Raw genomic sequence first — 20907 nt, 5'->3', positions numbered from 1 at the left:
CTGTGTGGCATCAGGGTCCATAAAAGATCAGCGCCACACGTCACAAATGCATCACAACATTACGTCGCCTGCAACCATTCTAAATCAGGAACAGGACACGCATCTAAATATGTAGTGTGTGTATGAGTGTGTGAATGAATGCGACTCAGTAAGTCACAGCCCCGAACACATTTCAACCCAGGTTCAGCTGTCAGACTGGGTCTTTGATTGCCAATCACTGGCCTCTCCTCCTCAGCTGGACCCAGGGCCTTTTCTCCCACAACACCTGGCTTTCAGTTGCTGTTTCAGTTGCTCTCTGTCCAGTCAGGCTCACACACACACACACAGAGTCACCAGCACACGCCAGCTCCAACACCATCCTTATAACATGCGACAATGAACACATTCTGTGCTGTAGGTGGAGATGAGGACATTGCCAAGTAAGTAACCAACAGATTTTTGATTCTCTTCTTGTAAGCAGCTTGTGTGTGCAATGCTTCTCTCGTGTTAAAGCCTCGCCTTTACCTGCTTCTTGATGCTATGTCAACTCTTCTGCATCTCCTAGACAGAGTCTTGCTGACTGCATTGATGCACTCTATCATCCCGTCTCTTTTCCTGGTCTCCACAGAGTGGAGTCCTGTAGCGTAATGGTTTGCGTGCTCGCCTGGCAAGCGAGAGGACCCAGGTTCGATTCCCAGGCAGGGTGAAAACTTAGGCAAGTCTACTTACTCCATGCGCCTCTGTTTAGCTACCAGTAAGTAGGAACCCAATTGTTAGTCGATCAGCCGATCGCTTTCCAGGGGTAATAATCCCTTCAAAATAAATCAATAAAATAATAATTTGGGTCACCCAATCCATGACTGTTTGTGGGACTGTGGTTTGAATGGATGCCATGTTTTGCCCACAAAATACACAGTCAATTCACAGTATATTTTATGAAGCGCTTTGAGATGTTTCAATGATGTGATAAGGCGCTATTTCAAATGCAAGGATTAGAATTAGGATTATTATAACTCAACATAAAATGCGCGAGAGTGCTGTCATAACCAATCTCTAGAGCTCTCTGCTTCTATCCCACTACCTTGCCCACATGCTATCTATCTCCAACCTTAAAATCTACCTCTTCGACTGCGCTTATTGTCACTTTCCTCCCGGTCGCTGTGAAGTGCTCAGAGGCGTTATCCTACATAAAGGATGGTATATAAATGCAAGTTGTCGTTGTTGCTGATTGCTTATTTTTATGATACTGCGCTGGTTAGTAATTTGCTAAGGTTAAAAGAAAATTGAAAAAATTGCTGGTTGGAATACAGTTTTCTAATAATAGGTTTAAAAAAAATCCCAGCCTGTATTGTGAAGTGGAGCATTGCCAAAGTCAGAACACAAAGCACTGTTCTCTCAATAATCCCAATAAGTGCATATGTGTGGCCGTTGGGAAGAGAGAGAATTGGTCTTAAATTCCAGTCTAATAGCTTGGCCTCCACAGCAAACAACAGCTTGATTCACACAGTGCCTCTCACGTATCAAATGCATGGATTATTATTGTTAAATAAACATCTCAAATTGATTAGAAATAAAATGAACACTGTTTTGGAGTCTTGTAGCTCAAAGGTTAGAGGACTCGCCTCGAAAGTGAGAGGACCTGAGTTCGATTCCCAGGCAGGGCGAAATGTTGGGCAAGTTTCCTTACTTAACACGCCTCTGTTTACCTAGCAGTAAGTAGGAACTCGGTTGTTAGTCGAATGGTGGATTGCTTTTCCGGAGGTAATAATCTTTAACATCCACCTGAACAAGCACAGAGGGGAACTCGGTTTAAAGTCTGATTTGAAGGATGGCGCGTCTAACAATGCAATGCTCCCCCAAGGGAGTTAAATTCCTGTTGTGGGACTCGCACCCACAACCCGTGAATCAGAGGTGAGAGTGCTAGCAACTGAGCCAGGCTGTGAGGAAAACAGTAGAAGCTAGAGTAACCAGGTGAAAATCTCCACTCCTTTAAAAAGTTTGCCATTCTCATAAAAAAAATTGGCAAGGTTCCCAGAGGGCGTTAAATGGATGTAATCTGAGTTGTTCCGATCTGGAATGCATTGCTTGAAAGGGTGGCGGAAGCCAATTCAATAACAACTCTTAAGAGAGAAGTAGATAATTATTTGGGGAGGACAAGTTTGCATGGCTACAGGGAGAGAGTGGGGGAGTGAGATTGATTTGGATAGCTCTTTTCAAAGAGCCAGCACAGACACGATGGGCCAAATGGCCTCTTTTTGTGCTGTATAATTCCATGATTCTATGATTCAAGTAGTCCTAACTATGAAGTGAATGATCAATTTATATAGCGGCCTATTGACCAGTCACTGGTCTTCTCTTTTTGTATTTTTATAGGATTTAATAATTTGTATAATAATAATAGCTTTTGATATAGTGCCTTATCACGCCGTTGAAATGTCTCAAATACGGAATGTATTGTGAAGTGGATTCACTGTGTATTTTGTGGGTGAAATAAATGGATGGATTATTATTAGCAGGAAGTAAAAGATTTGAAACATCTTTGAGACTAGCTGAGGAAAATAATCAGGAAAAAGAAAGTTCCCTAAGTTGGTGACACGCTGTCAAATGAAAGCAGAGATATTGTGCAATGCCCTTTCCAAAGCCTGGTACGTGGGAGATTTGCAGCTGGATTGTATTACATTTCTGCATGTTTATCTTGGCACAGTCTATGAATAGAGAGTCGAAAGATGTCATATATCATCCACAGTAGTCAGAGAAGTACCAATTGTACAGTATAGGTTGTAACAGGTTCTCACCTCCCCACTCGAGTACTCCGATATCTTCCTCACCAGTCTCCCCAGCAACACTATACACAAAATCCAGTTAATCCAGAACTCAGCCACCTATATGCTCACCCACAATAAACTCTGTATCCCCATTCACACTAGTTCCAGCCAGGCTCCACTGGCTCCCTATTACCAAATAGATTGATTTCAGGATCCTCACAGTCGTCTCCAAATCCCTTCATGACCTGGCACCTCCTTACCTTTCTGATCTACTTACTCCCCAAACCACCACCCATCGCCTGCGCTCAACTAACTCCAGTCTCCTGCTAGTCCCTCATGCCCTCCATTCTACCATCAGTGGCCGTATTTTCAGCCATTATGCCTCGAAACTCTAGAACACTTTCCCTCAATCCCTCCGCCTTGCCCTCTCCTTCCCCATCTTCAGGTCGTACCTGAAGAACTTTCTCTTCGATCGTGCTTACGGCCACCTCCCCCAACCCCGGCTCCACCACTGTCAAGCGTTCTGAGACGCTACCCTGAATGAGGGGCATGATATAAATGCAAGTTGTTGTTGCAACACACCTCAGGGTTCTTCACTTATTCTGTTTACACCTTGTTAACTCACTAATTCTAACATAAAATGATAAGAGTTGGATATAAACGTTACTTTGGACGGGACACAACATGGGATTTATGGATTGGGGGCACGGTTTTGGTGATGTTGCATTGAGATGGTTCTACTTGACGCCCAATGTAACAATTGAAACCATTCAGAGAAAAAAAAGAGGAAAAAAAAGTGCAGAAGGGAATGACGGAGTGAAGCCTAGAAGCGTGAGCTAATTCAGGCTCGAGTATTCAGCACAGCCTGGCTCAGATCATGGCACTAGGGTTTCAAACTCCAGCCTGACGCTCAGGTGGGGTGTTGAAAATGCACTGCATTGACAGTGGTGCTATTGTTCAGACGACACATTGAACCAAGGTTCCACCTGGCTGCTCAGGTAGACGTTTAAAGATCCCACCTAGGACACGGCTCAAAAAGAGAAGGGAGTTTCTCCTGGTAGTTTGGCTAACAATCCACAAGATTTTTTAAAAATCGGTCACTCACTTCATGACTGTTTGTGGGACATTGCTGTTCATAAAATCGGCTGTCATGTTCACCTACAAATGCACAGTCGATACATTTTGCGGAAAATTTTGGTGAGGCTCGTTGAGGCAACAACAGCAAGATTACATTTGCATAGCGCCTTTCACGTCGGGAGGACGTCCCAAGGCGCTGGACAGTGTACAGCATTTCAGACCTGAGCTGGGGTCAGGGGAGGAGAAGTGATGGGAAGGGTAGGAGATGACCAATGGCATGGTCGAAGAGGAGGGTTTTGAGGCGGGACTTGAAGGAGGCTAAGGAGGGGGCGAGGCGGAATGATTGGGGGATGGAGTTCCAGAGGTTGGGGGCAGAGTGACTGAAGGCTCTCCCGCCAATGACGGGGAGAGTGGGTCGGGGGACATGGAGCAGGCCAGAGCCAGCTGAGCGGAGAGAGCGGGTGGGTTGGTAGGGGGTTAGGAGGTCACAGAGATAGGGTGGGGTGAGATCATTGAGGGCTTTGTAGGTGTGGACCAGGATCTTGAACTGGATCCTCTGAAGGATAGGGAGCCAATGGAGTCAGGCAAAAATGGAGGAGATGGGGTCACAGAGTTTGGTGCGGGAGAGGATACGGGCTGCAGAGTTCTGGATTATCTGCAGCCTGTGGAGGGAGGAGTTGGGAACTATATATAAAAAAAATGGGAAGGCCGACAAGCAGGGCGTTTTCATAGTCGAGCCTGGAGGTGATAAAGGTACGAACAAGAGTTTCAGCGGCCTGAAGGGTGAGGTAGTGGCGGAGTCGGGCGATGTTACGGAGGGAAGGCAGAGGGGGTCATGACTTGGATGTGGGAAGAAAAGACAGTTGAGGGTCGAACAAGACACCTAGGTTTCTGACTGGCTTGGTGAGCAGTAGTGTGCAACCATGAAGGTTGATGCTGCCAGAGCCTGAGGTGCAGAAAGCGCTGGCGCGAGCCAATCAGGAGGGCCTCAGTCTTGTTCACATTCAACTGTAGGAAATTTGCCCTCATCCAGGACTTGATGTCCGACAGGCAGTCCGTCAGAACACCAGTGGTCCTGGAGTTGAGGGTGGAGGCAGAAAGATAGAGTTGGGTGTCATCCGCATACATGTGGATGTTGACCCCATGTCTGCGGATGATGTCACCAAGGGGGAGCATGTAGATATTAAAAAGGAGAGGGCCAAGGACAGAGCCCTGGGGGACGCAAGACGTGACAGTGCGGGGGCTGGAGGAGAAACCGTTTGAGGCAACAAAATGGAGATGGTGAGAGAGAGAGAGGCTCTATATCAAGTGTAGTTATTACTCAGTTCATTAGTTTACATTTTTCACATGGGTGAGGGAGGGAGTAGCTGATGATCAATGGAGAAGGGGGGAAGATAACAAAAAGCAGGGCAAAACAGATGAAATGTATTTAATCTCGTGGTTTGTGATGTTTCTATTGTACATTGTTGTTAAATATAGCTTCATAGGAAAGAAAAGAAAATGAGAGAAACAAGTCCAATCTTGTTAATTACTAATACAGCTACAAACTCTGGAACTCCTGGCTTCAGTTCCTGCAACTTGTTCCACTTTGTTGTGTTCGACCGTACCTGCTGACACATTCCCGGCTCGGTGATAAACTATGCCATTTTAAACATTCCTGTGTGCAGTGCGTTCTACAAACACATGTTGTAATTTTGATAAAAGTGTGAGTGTCTGCAATGAGACGCCCACATCTCTTCTTACATTTCTTTAAATAACTGAATGAAAGTTGCTCCATCCTCGTGTGGGGAATGACACTACACTCTTCCAATCTGATGTTCTCTGACGCTAGCTAACTCTAAGAAGTGCTTCTTGGAAGGGGAGTTGTGCAGGAACAAAGCAAACACACGCACACACGCACAAGCACACAATGCAAAGCAAATAGTGCACTTTCAGATACTGCCAGCTGGGCAGTGCGACCTTTGGAACACACAGGGAACTGATCGAACATTTAAGAGTTAAACCTTGAGATTATACTCAAAACTAACAAAACAATACTGGGGAGTTGCCAAAGAGATATTCTCCTTCCCTCCCCTCCACCTCTCGCAGTGACTATGATGCATTTCCAGCTAGTCTGGTATCGCCCTGTTTTCATAATTGCACTAAAACTGATGGAGCAAACTTTAGGTTACTTTAATACATGGCTGAATGTTGTACATTTAGACTGTGGAGGGATGGGTAATCAGCCCATACAGTACAACTGATGCTATAGGCTGTCTCGGGACATCTGAACAGTACATGCTTTGTTTTTGTCTGCCCCAATTAGGCCCTATCTACGGTGAAAGTATTGGGTTGGACAGAATAGACACAACTGTATTGTTGATGCTCTGGCAAGGATAGCTACAGTACAGGCAATACCTGGGATAGTTAAAGAGACACTTCAGTACAGTTGACACTCTGGATTGCGATAGATACTACCTGCAGTGTAGGCGTTGCTCAAGGAGGGATAAATGATAACAACAATCCTTGCATTTGATATAGGACCTTTCACGTCAGGAGAATGTCTCAAAGCACATCACAGGATTTACTGTAGAGAGTAGAGACTAGATTTTGTAGGCAAATGTGGCAGCCAATTTGGCTACTGCAATGACCACAGTCAAGAAGTGAAATCAGTGACAAATTGTATCTGTGGGGGGCGGGTTCGGGGGAGGTTGTTGGCTAGGTCACCGGGAGAAACTCCCTTCGTGGGATCTTTAACGTCCACATGAACAGGCAGGTGAGACTTGGTTTAATGTATCATCTGAAGCATCACCAACAATGCAACCCAGAACTGTATTGGAGTGTCAGCTTAAACTATATGAGTTCAAAATCGCAGAAGAGGGGCTTGAACAAACCCACAACTGTCTGACTGGAGGCAAGAGCGCTGCTAACTGAGGCAGGCTTATACCTGCTACATTAATGGAGTAAAGCTAGACCCAGTTAAACTTTTACTTTAAACTCAAGCATATTTACTGAGAGAGCACTACCACTGGATTAATATTTACCTTGTAGCATTTTATTTCCCTTGATCACCTCCTGTGCACAAATATAAATAAATTGCAATCCTTTTGCACTTGAATGGAGACGGAACTGAATCCTGTAGTGGGGATTTAGTTTGATTGCTAATAATGAATTGGTTTAATACCCAGGGCATAATCACAACAGGCCTAGAATTTACAGCATGATTAAACATTCCTGTTGTAAAAATTACACAATTGTGTTTTCTAATATATCGCTACACTCTAAGCAATGTCTGGCGTTAATTGTATCTCTGGTGCCACTGAGTGAAGAGACCTTTAATTAAAAATAAACCTTTGCATTTGATATAGCGCTTTATCACTTTGTTGAGATGTCTCAAAGCGCTTCATAGAGTTTACTGTAAAGTGAATTGACAGTGTATTTTGTGGCAGAGATGCTGCAGCCAATTGTGCACAAGTCGTGGATGGAGGGATTTTGTGGAATTTTTTTAAGGTTATTACCTCAGCAAAGTGATACTCCAGTCGACTAATAACCGAGCTCCTAATTACTGCCAGTTAAACAGAGGCGTGTGGAGTAAAGAAACTTGCCCTAGGTTTCACCCTGCCCGGGATTCGAACCTGGGTCCTCTCGCTTGCGAGGCGAGTGTGCTCACCATTTACACTGCAGGACCCCACATGGCCCACTGACAGAATCCCTGCGATCTACTTATGGAGTGAGATGACTCATTGCGCTGCGGATCCTGTGAGTACCTTCACCACGTGGTCACCAGTTACCATCAGGATTCCCTGTTAGCGAGTTGTTGTTTGTGACGTTGGTGCTTTGTGGTTCATTTACCTGATCCATGGCGGCAACAGGAATCAAACACTCCTGACCCCGAGCCTGATCCCATCTGCTTTGGTCAGTCACGATTTTTAATCAAGCTTCTTGACTGCAATTTGATGTTACACTGGCTACACCGAGGGATTATTTTTNATTCATGTTTTCCAACAAATTGAACGCACCGCAGTAAGTCATCTCACTCCAGTTAATAAATGTCACAAATGTCACAGATAATTCCAAATCTGTTCCTTACCTCCAGAACGGAATAAATTGCAGCAACTGCCATTTTGAAACAGAAATATGGAAATTAATGTTATCATTTAATAATGAGCTGTTATATTCTTCTCTTTGTTCCTTCCTCAAATCTACCTTGCCAGCTCAGAACTGTGAGGCTGTGCTGTCATTACCTTAGAGCTCAAATTAATAAAATCTGGTCTCTTCTCATTGTTTGGATGCGGAATGCTCACCTAGAACTGTGGTCGAGAATCCACGTTAGCTTTTAAGAGGGAATTAGGTAAATGCCTGAAAAGGAGGAATATAAAATAATCATAATAAAAAAAATCCTAGCATTTGATACAACGCCTTAATTACGTCATCATCAACATCATCTTAAGCACTCTGGGATGCTGCCCAGAGTGGAGGTTGCTATATAAATGCAAGTTGTTGTTGTCTCAAAGCACTTCACATGATTTTACAGTAAAGTTTAGCGACTGTGTTTGGTCAGGGTATTAAGGGATATGGGGCAAGGGTGCATAATTGGACTTGAAGTACAGATCAACCATGATCTTATAGAATGGCAGAACAGGCTCAAGGGGCTGAATTGCCTACTCCTGTTTCTATGTTTCTAATTTGCGCACAGCATTGTCCTAAAACAGACATGAAGTAAATGATCAATTTTATACAATATGCGGAAACCCATCACCGTACTTAAGAGTATCCGAACCAAACTGAGAATTCCATCCATCCCACCTACATATGGAAATTCCAGAGAGAGATTGTTGGGATAGAATAGGCACTCTTTCCCTGGAGGGACACATCCTACTTACCTAATTCTGGAAAATATTAGGGTCACATTGGCAAGAGCCAAGACTTGAGGACCCCAGAGTGTGCGTTGGGATAACGGCTGGAGACTAACCAGCTAAACCCACATAGCTTGCCATTGAGAGCTGCGAGTTACGACTGGGTTTAGTTCATTCTGACTCAAAACTAAACCTTCACTGCCTTGTTCAATAGACAATTCCCAGGACATCACAACATGACAAGGCCATGATTGTGACTTATTATAATAATATTCCTTATACATTTGATAAAACGTTTTCCTGTCAGGAGGGCATCTCAAAGCGCTTCACAGGACATTCTGTAAACTGTAGTTACTGTGTAGTTTGTAGATGAACATGTCGGCCAATTCGTGCACAGAAATGACCTTGAAACAGCCATGAAGTGAATTGAACTTCATGTTCATTGAACCGTGAATTCTAATATGGTGAAATAATCTGGAGCAAGGGGACTCGAGCTCAGGAGAGGGAATGTGAGCAATATTTCATTTCTAATTACTTGACACCAAGACTTGTGAATGTGCAAGCACCCAGGGAGGTGGTGGAGTAATTTCTAACTGCACATTCAAAAGGGCACTCGATAGCTATTTTGATTGAGAGATCCGACTGTGAAGTGAGGATTGTTTAATTTTATAGAAAAATTATTTGCTATGGGATAGGTCAGTGGACTAACCTCACTGGTCTTTTCCAGTGCTATAAATTCCTATAGGATGAACCGTGAGGAACTATGAAGCGATCTAGGGCTCGTTATCCTTCACAAAGGATATCTCAGAGAGGATAAAAGTATGCGAGGTAAAAAAATAGGTTTGGGAAAGGAAACCCAGAACAGATACATCAAGACAACAGGGCAAGAGGGCACAGGTTCAGAGTTACAAACGACAATATTAGGGCAGAGACCAGGAAATATTTTTTTATCCAGAGGGTTAACAGCTGGAATGGGTGAATGGAAAGGGCAATGAAGACCAGTAGCTTGAATTTATTTAAGAAACAGCTTAACACTGTTTCTAAGATAACATTCCAATGCAACGCCGGGGGATGTTGCATTGTCAGAGGTGCCATCCTTTGGATGAGACGTTAAACCAAGATACATGTGGATGTAAAAGAATCCATTGCACTATTCAAAAAGAGAAGGAAGTTTCTCCCGGTGTCCTAGCTGTTTGTGGCTGGCTGTGCAAGACTGGCTGCGCGTTTCTCTTGCAAAATACACAGTCAATCCACTTTACAGTAAATCCTGTGAAGGGCTTTGAGATGTCTCAACAACGTGATAAGGCGCTACATGAAATGCAAGGATTATTATTATCATAGGAAGAATAGGGGTGGGTTTTTTGGAACAAGACCAAATGGGCCGAAGTGCCTTCCTAAAGCTCTCTTGCGATCTATGTGCCCCTGACAGTGCTGCTTGTGCTGCTCTGCAGAACCAGCATTCCACTGTTTACACAATTTATCACTTGATCCAGCTCCCTCCAGGATATCTGGCTAATGTGTCATCATCACCAGTGGTTTGTAATCGGCCTAAATTAAAGTTTCCTATATTAGTCCATTTAATTTTGTAATTCACCACGCTGCCAACATTCTTGCTTCTCTGTATTGTCTGTGTTACCACTCACTGATAATACATCTTTGTTGTGTGCTTGCGTCTAACATTCTTTTACCATGAACGTATTTAGAAAGAGTAATCTACCTATAAACTACGAGTGGGTTCGCCTCATTCTGACTCAAAGTCAACCCTCCCTGCCCTGTTAAATATACAATTGTGAGCACATCACTGTAAAAGTAATAATAATCCTTGCATTTGATATCGCGCCTTATCACATCGTTCAGACAGACACTGTGAGGTGGATTGACTGTGTATTTTGTGGGTAAAATGCGGCAGCCAATTGCGCACAGGAATCTCCCCACAAACAGCCAAGGAATGAATGACCAATTTTATTTAAAGGAGTTGTTGGCCAGGACACCAGGAGAAACTCCCCTCTCTTTTCAAATCGTGCCATAAGATCTTTAGCATCCACTTGAACAGACAAACAGGACCTCGGTTGAATGATTCAGCCAAAGGATGAAGCCTCCCAACACAACTGCCCACGTCCTTTCCCTTCAAAATTCCATAACGCTAGTGGCAGCAGAAGAGAGCGTAGGCTCATGTTTGTCAAAGGGTTTTTTAGAACAGATGATGAGAAGCATTTTTTACAGAGGGGAATTAACATCTGGAACCAGTTGCCCAAAAGGCTATGAAGCTGGATTCATTTAAGAAACAGCTTGAGGTTGCAACAGAGAGATGGTAGGCTTGTATTCTGCAACAATGAGACAAAGCCTCTTCTTATGCAAACCTCTCTCTTGTGACCTTGTCTAATTATACTGCAACAGAACCTTTAATAGCGTTCACTGGGTCGCAAGCCTCGGCACTCACCAAACTGCCGAATACTTTCCGGGATTAGGTGAGCAGGGTGCATCTTTCCAGGGAGAGAGTGCATTCACTCCATTCCAGGCAACCAGAAATTTCCACCTATGTGTGGAACTCTTAAATAGTTTTATTTGGAAACTCTTAAACACAGTGATGAGTTTCTGCACGTCAAAAAAAAAAGGAATTATGTAATTTGAAAAACATCTTGCCGTTTATTGACGTGGGCACGTGGTTTAGATTGGATCAAGTTTTTAGTCCAGGGAACACTAACACGCTTCACAGAATATACTGAAGTGAATTGACTATATATTTTGCGGGCGAAACGCGGCAGCCAATTGCACACAGCAGTGTCCCACAAACAGTCGTGGATTGCGTGATCAATTTATTTATTTATTTAAATGTACTTAAAAGTAATTTCAGTGAAATTAAAATGCTTGCTTTGTGGATTTCTGCTGTGCCCTGAGATGGCTTTTCCTGCTCAACTAGCATCATGGAGAGAAGCTTCAACCGTTAATAAGTGAATACACTAGTGAGTGGAGAATGTAAATGTGACGCGATGGAAAATGTCAGAAGACACCATTGGCAACTTGAAGTGCTACATTTTATCTGGTGACACACCCTCAAGGCGTCAGATACATTATGCGAGATGCAAAAAAATAATCATTCCTAATGTTCGCTGATTTGCTATGAATTCAAAGTAGTCTCTAAATAAAACCTTCCCAATTTGATTCAAACCTCTCCTGAGAGTTAGCCCTGCAGTGGAGGTCACCGGCTTACTGGCTAGGGCATCCTCTTGTTCATGCAGGCTGCATCGTAAACCGCATCGCAAAAAGCAATGTAGTCAACATCGTCCCGGCTTCCCACCTTGACCCGGAACTTCTGGCGTATGGCCCGGATGTCCTTCAGACTTAGCACGTTGTCCAGGTCCAGCTCGGTCAGGACTCGGTGGAACTGCGACTGGGAAATCCGGCCAATGTGGATGGTGTCGTAATCCTCAAAGAGTGGGAAGAGCTGAAGCTGTTTCTTCCTCACCTGCCAATTCCATAACAGGCCCATTATTACTCTGACAAAACATAGCTGTAATAATCCTTGCATTTGATATAGCGCCTTTCACATCGTCGAAACATCTCAAAGTGCTTCGCAGAATATACCCTAAAGTGAATTAACCGTGTATTTTCTGGGTGAAATGGGGCAGCCAATTTGCACAGTGGTGTCCCACAAACAGTCATGGATTGAATGACCATTTTTTTTTAAAAAAAAGGGTTTATTACTCCCACAATACGATCCACCAATCGACTACAACCAGGTTCCTACTTACTGCTAAGTAAACAGAAGCATACGGAGCAAAGAAACATGCCCAAGGTTTCGCCCCTCCTAAGAATTGAACCCAGTTCCTTTTGCTTGTGAGGCAAGCTCACTAACCACTATGCAGTGGGACTCCTTTAATGTACATTAGATTGTCTCCTTCCATTGGTTTCTGGTCCTCAGGATCATTCCATTTTAATGAACCTTTTCCATCCCCACCCTCTCCCCCCCACTATTCCTGTCTCCCATCACCCGCATGAGGTAGAGGACCTTTGACCCACTGAGTAGAATAATAGAGGACTTCCTGGACTTTAACGTTTAACTGCAGTGTGGAGGGAAGTTGTTCCCAAGAACCTGTGGCTCAGGCTTCCAACAACAACAACAAATTACATTTATATAGTGCCTTTCACATCGGGTGGATGTCCCAAGGCGCTGGACACTTAGGGGTTTGCACCAGACTGGGGGTTTGGAATCAAGAGGGGTGGAGGGTAGGGAGTTTGGGGGTGGGAGTGTGGCCGAAGGCGTGGTCAAAGAGGAAGAGACCGCGCCTTCAATCTTTTCCAGATGCGTTGCAGAGGAAGCTAGGTAAGCACATCAGGGAGAGTGGAATAGAAAGGTATGGGAGAGGGAGGAGTCGGTGGAGACTCGTGTGGAGTATAAACACTGGCACGGACTGGTTGGGCCAAGTAGCCCGTTTCCGTGCTGCACACTATTTGTAAATCATTGTGTAAAATAGGTTCAAAATTCTTTTGAGGTCTGGATATGCTATATGTCGACTTCTGCCTCCGTTCTTACCAGAGATTTTAGGAGTCTTTCCTGTCCTGAGGTACCAACAACAACAAATTACATTTGTCATAGCACCTTTCATGATGGGAGGATATTCATTGTACAAAAGCCACGTCATACCTGACTGGGAACTGCTAGATGGACAGTGCGGTGGGAGTTCTACTCCGCACCTAACCTACGATGTCGTCAATTAATGGTAAGAAAAACTGGTTCATCTGAATTCCGCTACTGAGTAATGTGAGAGGCAATTTCAAATGGAATGAGCCCTGGCCCAAGTTGCTGAACAAGTCTATTCAGGAATGTGGACCGGGTGTTGTGAAGTTGTGTGTTGGATTGCTGAAGGTCGACTTCTCACAAAGCCTCTAGTGGATTCTTTGGGAATTTCATGACGGATGTTACCCTCTGGCATGCTTAAGGGGTACTTCTGGAGATGGGAAGAGCAGCTGGAGCTGACAATGGGACACTTTATAGAGCGCCTTTCACGTCGGGAGGATGTCCCAAGGCGCTGGACAGTCAGAGGTCAGGACCCTAGCATAGGGGAGGGGTGGGGTAAGGGTGAGTGAAGGCAGAAAGGAGGGAGAGCGACTGAAGGCATGATCGAAGAGGAGGGTCTTGAGGTCGGCCTTGAAGGCAGCAAAGGAGAAAGCAAGGCGAAGGGACTGTGGGATGGAGTTCCAGAGTGTGGGGACAGAAAGGCTGAAAGCCCGGCCATCTATGGTAGGGCGGGTCGGAGCCGGCTGAACGGAGGGAACGGGCAGGTTCGTAGGGAGTCAGCAGGTCAGAAAGATAGGAGGGGCCAAGGCCATGGATGGCCTTGAAAGTGAGGACGAGGATCTTGAATTCATCCTCCAAGGGATCAGGAGCCAGTGGAGTTGGGCGAGGGTGGGAATGATGGGATCACGGAGCCTGGTGCGTGAGAGTACACGAGCTGCAGAGTTTTGGATGATCTGCAGCTTGTGAAGGGAAGAGTTGGGAAGGCCGATGAGGAGGGAGTTTCCATAATCGAGCCTTGATGTGACGAATGAGTGGGTGAGGTTTTCGGCAGCCTGAGGGGTGAGGCAGTGGCAGAGTCTGCCAATGTTGCAGACTCTGCCACTGCCTCACCCCTCAGGCATTTCCGGTCATGGGGCGGATCATTCCTTAGTTATTAGGGCATGGACAACATGGGGTGTTTTAATGGCCCCTGAGAGGGTACATGTGCCAATTAGCATCAGCAAAGTTAAAGATATATTGGCTTGATCCCAGCTGAGGTCAGGTTATGATAACTTTCTCTCGCTAGGTGTCTGGGTTGATGCCATCTTCCCAGCTAGGAACTGAGTAATCATGTCCTTGAGCACAGATGTGAAAACAAAGAGGCTCAGGGAGAGATGCTGTCTCCTGGATATCTGATTATCTCAAGACTAAGAAACAGGAATCCTTCCAATTAGCTGTCCATCTCTTTTTTCTTCACAGTTATTTTCCCACGCAAAAACAGCCTGCTCAAAGATCGCTCGCTAGCATCCTGCGAAGGGTGGGGGCTATCTCTGTGACAAGGGGAGGCGGAGTTAGAAACAAATAAAAGATGCAACTTTGGAAGAGTTGGGAGTTGTGTAGAGGGGTCAGTGCACTTCCCAGTGGAATCGATGTCGATTCTACTGTATCTATGGTCTCAGTTTTAAGAATAAGTTGAACTGTTTGTATTACTTAAGATATTTGTTCACCACCGAATTGGACGTCTCCATCTGAATCTCTTACAGCTCTACCTGTCTCTGCTACATGCAACTTATACCTCAGCTTTCCTTTGGTGTCTACGTTTGCTCACAAAACACACGTTCACTACACTTTATTGTATATCCTGAGAGACTCTTTGGGACGTCCTCCGGGCGAAAGGCACGACACTAAATGGTACGGAGACCGGTTTTCACACAGCAATGTTCCACAGATAGCCATGGAGTGAGTGACCAATTTCGTTTGGGGGATTTGTTAGACAGAACACCGGGAGAGAGAAACTCCCTTCTCTTTTCCAATAGCGCCATGGGATCTTTAACATCCAACAGGCAGACGGGAGCTCAGTTTAACATCTCATGCGAAGGATGGCAGTAAATTTAGCTACTCTTACTAATCTGTGAATGGGTGCCACCAACGGGCATTGAATGTCATGTGCCTACACTGTCCAATACTGTATGTGGCGAATTCAACCCAAAAATTCCCATTGCAACATTCCTCAGCTCTACCTACTGTTGTAGCTTTGCAACTCTGCTGCCCTTCAGCTTCCATCACTAACATATGCTCAATGGTTACCTTGGCTGCCAGCCTAGCCACTGCCTCCAAGTAAGCAATTTCATCCTCTGTAGACAATTCATTCAGAGTCCAATCCTCCGGAGGTTTGAACTGTGTAACCTAAAGGAAGACAAAACACTGTGACTTGAAGCGCTTCCCACAGCTTTCCTGGTAATCACAAACACTCCCACAACCCAGAATAATGGCCTTTACATTGTTTTTTTTTGCAACCTTTTCCCCAGCTCGCTGGTCTGAATTTCTGCTAATATTGCATTTAGATCGTGCCTTTCACATAAAAGATAGTTTGAAAGCTTTTGAAGTGAAGCAGTGGGGCAAAGAGCGGGGCAGTGAGAGGTAGTGGGGTAATGTGGTTCAGGAAGAGAGTTTGTTTAGGTAGAGCATTGTACCTGAAAGCTTGGCCAAGCAATAGTGGACTGCTGGGAGTGAGGAGCGAGCAGTAGATCACAATAGGAGGAGCGGATGGGTATGGAAGGCTGAAGCAAATGCACTCTTTGATTTATTGTTCATGTGTGTGCGTGCGTGCGCGCGCGCTTGTGTGTATATGTGCTTCGCACACAAGTGACTAGGGGACACAGCAAACTACCTCAGCGAGAGGAAACTTCTCAAGATTCTTGAGTGTAAAAATGGATTCAATGTCATCGAATAAAAGCTTGTAATCAACATAGTCTGGCTTGTTACAGGATTCGTACCTAAAGGAAAGGGAGAATTCACATGACTGCAGTTCTGTTATTCTTGTTAGCCTTAATAAAAGTTAAGTCTTTGCCTCCCCAATCTCCTATACAGAGAGACTCCAACCAGGTTAGAAAAGACAGGACTGAGCATTATACATAGAGGAAGTATGTGACAATAATGTCATACTCATTGTTGCAATTCATCGGTCCTTCATTTAAGATATTAAACTGAGGACCCGTCTGCCTGATCAGATGGAAGTTAAAGATCCCATGGCACGATTGAAATCGGATTCTTTTCAAAGATAACGTCCACTTGATCCATTATGCTAGGAAATCAGCCGCATGCGCTGTACCCAACTTACCTTTTCTCCAGGATTGCTACCTCTGAAGGCTGCAACTCAAACTCATTCAAGTCAAGAGCCCTCCTGAAGTTGACCTTTAAGATACGTCCAGAATGGAGTCTATCAAAGTCTCTCATGTGCTCATCCAGCCTCATTCGCTCTCGATACACCTGAAACATCACCAGATTCCAAAAAAGGATATTTTAAGCCAAGAAGCACAATGGTTCACTCCAATACTGTACTTGCCCTTTGGTGTTGTTATTGTGCCTTTTCCTCTGTGAGAGAAATGGTTCCCTCTACCAAGACCATCAATGAAATGTTGTCTGTAAACATTGTAAATTATGTAGATTTGTGGGTCAAACCAAGTTATACTTAGAAAGATTTGTATTCCCCTTAGAAATCCCTGTTAAATGATAGGCAACAACCTGGAATTGGACATAAGAAAGTTGGGAGGGAATGAGAAGATTTGGGTTTTGGACAGTGTCTAACACATGTGCAACCCCATCACTATGCTTAAGAGTATCTAAACCAGACTGAGAATTCCACATATGCCTGTCAGCTCCAAATAGAAATGTCCCTGTGTCTGGAAATGAAATGAGCTCTCCCTCCCTGGAGGGATGCACGCTTCTTACCTTATTCCTAACATTATTAGGGCTCACATTGGCAAGAGCCAAGGCTTGTATCTGTTGGGGGTAACCTCTGGAGTTAACCAGCTAAAACCACATAGCTTGCCATTGAAAGCACTGTCTGGTTAGCTTTCCACTACATGTCCATTCGGGCTTTGGTTTGCAAGGTTAAGGGGAGCTGAGTGGCAATAATCCCTGCTTTCAGACTACCCCTCTAAGTCCTGTCAATGGGTCAGACTGATCTGCCAACAGCAGTACCCTGGAAAACTGTGGAACTGCCTGGCTCAGGAACTTGACTATTAACAGTGCCATGGAGGACTGGCTCAATTTTGACATTTTATTATCAAATATGTCGCCTTGGAGTCATCTCAGCTCCAAGGAGACACCGCTTACCTTCCCCCCCTCCCCCCTCATTCCAGCGCCACCCAGCTCCATCTCCAAGAGAATTTTTGTCGTCTCTGGGTAAAGGAAGTGAGCATGTGCTTATGGTCTCGTCCTCCCTCCCCCTGGTTCGGAATCAGGCTCTGCCACTGTTAAGCGCTCTGAGACGCTGCCCTGCTTGAAGGGCGCTACATAAATGCAAGTTGTTATTGTTGTTGAGCGAGGTGCTCTTATGAATGGGAATGTCAGACTGGCAGGCTGTGATCAATGTATTTACCTTGGTCTTAATCTTCGCTAAGATGCAGTCAATGTCAGATGAGGCTCCCACCTCCAAGTTTCTCTTAGCAGCGTTCAGCTTGTGAATGTCGCTCATCAGTTTCTCATACCTGCAAAAGAAAGTTCGCCATAGGGAATCATCAGTTTGGGTGGGAGGGGGGGGGAGGGAGGAGTGGTGAGGGAAGAAGGCGAAATGGACGTAACACTTGGGAGTCCTGTAGTGTAGTAGTTAGCGCGCTCGCCTCGCAAGCAAGAGGACACGGGTTCAATTCCCAGGCAGGGCGAAACCTCAGGCAAGTTTCCTTACTCCATACACCTGTTTACCCATCAGCAAGTAGGAAACTGGCTGTTATTTGATTGGCAGATCGCTTTCCGGGGGTAATAATCCCTTCAAAAAAAATCAATCCACGACTGTTTGTGGAACACTGCTGTGCGCAACTGTCTGCCCCGTTTCATCCTCAAAATACAGTCAATTCACTTTACAATATATTCTGTGAAGCGCTTTGAGATGTCTCAACGACGTGATAAGGCGATCTGTTAAATGCAAGGATTGTTATTATTATAACAGTGTTTTCATATACAATACTCTCTGATCCAGATTATGTACTGCACTGCAGCCTGTGATGTGCTATGAAAGGTCGGATGTGATTCCAAATACAAGGATCATCATTATTGGATTCTCATACTCGCCTCCTTTCAGGCTTCAGCTGTGGGTCCACCTCCTCCAGGAACTTGATATAGTTAAAGCCCATCTCATCCGAGAATACCTCCTCGATCACATTCACCTCCTCTTCCGTCGCTTGCAGACCGAGCTGAGTAAGGCAGCGGCGAAACTGAGTTCCAGTCACGTGGCCATGGTTGAACCTGAAAAAGGATTTGATCTGTTTGGCTATACAGCGGAGCTCCCTAAGTCAACTCTAGCTCTCGGAAGGCCCAAAATCACTCCTACTCTTACCCTGTGACATTCACCTGAACTTAAAATTGAATTTATTGGAGAAAAATTCACAAAAAGTCTTCAATTCAGCCTTAATTTGGAAGGTAAATCCCTCACCCCCGTCGTAGTTTTTGTTGTGTTAGCCTGGCGCAGTGGTAGCATTCCGGCTTCTGAGTCAGAAGGTTGTGAGTTCAACGCCTACTTGGAATTGCGTAGTTTAAGCTGATACTGGGGGGGGGGAGAGGTTACATTGTTGGAGGTGCTGTCCTTTGGATGAGATGTTAAACCGAGACTCCGTCTGCTTGTTCTGCTTGTTCATTTGTTAAAGATCCCATGGCACTATTCGAAAAGAGAAGGGAGTTTCTTCCTGCTGTCTCACCCAACACAGCATCAATGAACTGCAGTATCCTAGACTCAATCAACCTTCCTGGCAATCCATTTCCAGTTGTAAACTACTTTCTGGGAAAAGCAACCCTGATTCTTGTTCTGTTGCCTCGGCATATCTGAAAGTATTGTTCTAGGTTTACTTTCTCAATCCCATTTAGATACTCATTTGGCTCCTATAAGATCCCATCTGAGATATCTCTTGCCAAGGCTGAAGAGCCCTACCTTATCTGATTGTAGCTCATCCTTTTAACACTGGGATTCAACTTCATTGCTCTCCTCTGCACTGCCTCAAGGGTTTGCAAACCCCAAACAACAGCAATACATTACTTTTGCATGGTGCCTTTCACATTGGGAGGATGTCCTGAGGTGCTGGACAGCTAAATATTTGCACCCGAGCTGGGGATTGGGATCTGGAGGGCAGGGAGGAGAGGGGTAGGGAGGGACCGAAGAGGAAGGTCTTGAGACGGGCCTTGAAGAAGGCAAGAGAGGGGGTGAGGATAGCAGGACACCAATACAGCACAGAAGAAATTGTGGCTGTCGTTCCTCTATTCTCACAAAGATCATTTCTTATTTACTTGAATTCAAGGAAAAAGAACAAATTCTACTTTGAAGCTTCTGCAGATTGTAACGTTGGGAATGAAAAGGACCCATTTTATAGTTAAGCTTTGGAGCAAATAACTATAGATGTGGCAACATACTTATCGAAGTCTGCAAAATCTTGATAAGTCAGCAGATTCCTGTGACTGATCCGCTGCTTGAAGCGGCACATTGTTGCCTCAAACAATTCCCTCTGTTGGACCTCCAGGTTGTCTGCATCAGTGGCACCGACCTTGGGCAGCTGAAAGTCCTCTTGCGGCGGGAGCTTCAATTTGGGTTTCTTCTCCAATTCAGGGATGGTGAAAACTGGAAAGAGAATTAGCGTTCACTACAACACACCCAAGATGGTGGTGATTTCAGCAAAGACACTTCTGTAAAGACACCCCAGTCACAATGGGTTTCTACTGGATCTGAGACTTACACTTGTATCGTGCTGAAGGCAACAAGATTGACATGAGCTTACGTAAGGTTTACTCAACTGACTTATCGGAGAACTGGCTGCCATATTTTGCCCACAAAATACACAGTCAATACACTTTTTACAGTATATCCTCTGAAGTCTTTTGAGATATCTCGACGACATGATAAGGTGCTATATCAAAGGCAAGGATTACTATTATTATTATTATCATTTTATCAGCCAGAGTCCCTGTGCTTTGCAAATGGTTTGTACCTAAATCCATGTCCTTAGAGAATTTGTGCCACAGGATATGGTCAGGCAATAAGGGGTCTGTGTAGCACTCCGCCAGCACTTTGAATTGGGCTTCAGTCAGCTGCGGGTCGAATCCCATCATACTGAGCACCCTCCTGAAGACTGAGGTGGTGATTCGGCCCCGACGGAGGCCATCAAAGTCTTGCATGAAGTCAACTGTCTGTGAAAGGAAAAGTTCCCCTCAAAAATCAACACAAGTCTCCTCCCGCTAGCTCTCGGACGCCTGGAACCGGAATTCCAAACGGCCTCAACCAGTGGCACCACTTGCCTTAAAATTTAAGAGTGTACCAAACTGTGGAAAATTCTTACTTCATTTTTATCTTATTTTGGAAGCCTTTTTGTTCCTTCCGCAGTTCTATTAAAAAGCACCGCCAGATCTGAATTGCAAACAAATTTTCGTCCTAAAACTGAATCTTGATTTGGAAACTATTTTTTGCATTTCTTATAAAGGAACCACCGGAAAACCCATATTCAGAGTGAATTATACACTATTTGCCAAAGTGGTCTGTTATTTTCTGTAA

General features: G+C 44.8%; 1 protein-coding gene across 1 annotated transcript; it reads right to left on the bottom strand.

Annotated features, from left to right (window-relative positions):
* Window positions 1-11466: 11466 nt before the first annotated feature.
* On the bottom strand, window positions 11467-20485 carry LOC103182503. The gene is made up of 8 exons (XM_007899563.2): window positions 20348-20485; window positions 19776-19980; window positions 18447-18620; window positions 17758-17866; window positions 16495-16643; window positions 16045-16150; window positions 15462-15560; window positions 11467-12122 (listed from the first exon to the last, which is right to left on the bottom strand). Exons 1-8 carry the CDS (start codon window positions 20466-20468, stop codon window positions 11871-11873), a joined length of 1215 nt encoding a protein of 404 aa, XP_007897754.1. The 5' UTR covers window positions 20469-20485; the 3' UTR covers window positions 11467-11870.
* Window positions 20486-20907: the final 422 nt, after the last annotated feature.

The sequence above is a fragment of the Callorhinchus milii genome, unplaced genomic scaffold (assembly GCF_018977255.1).
Source record: "Callorhinchus milii isolate IMCB2004 unplaced genomic scaffold, IMCB_Cmil_1.0 Scaffold7, whole genome shotgun sequence".
Taxonomy (NCBI): Eukaryota; Metazoa; Chordata; class Chondrichthyes; order Chimaeriformes; family Callorhinchidae; genus Callorhinchus; species Callorhinchus milii.
Note: the sequence above shows the minus strand (reverse complement) of the source record. Positions and strands in the feature narration are given on the sequence as shown.

Excerpts from the sequence above, each read along its gene's own strand:
- LOC103182503 (XM_007899563.2), bottom strand. The coding sequence starts at position 20,468 with ATGATGGGATTCGACCCGCAGCTGACTGAAGCCCAATTCAAAGTGCTG. Across the intron at positions 17,867-18,446 it reads CAGCTGAAGCCTGAAAGGAG|GTATGAGAAACTGATGAGCG; the intron begins GCGAGTATGAGA and ends TTTCTTTTGCAG. Across the intron at positions 12,123-15,461 it reads TGGCTAGGCTGGCAGCCAAG|GTGAGGAAGAAACAGCTTCA; the intron begins GTAACCATTGAG and ends TGGAATTGGCAG.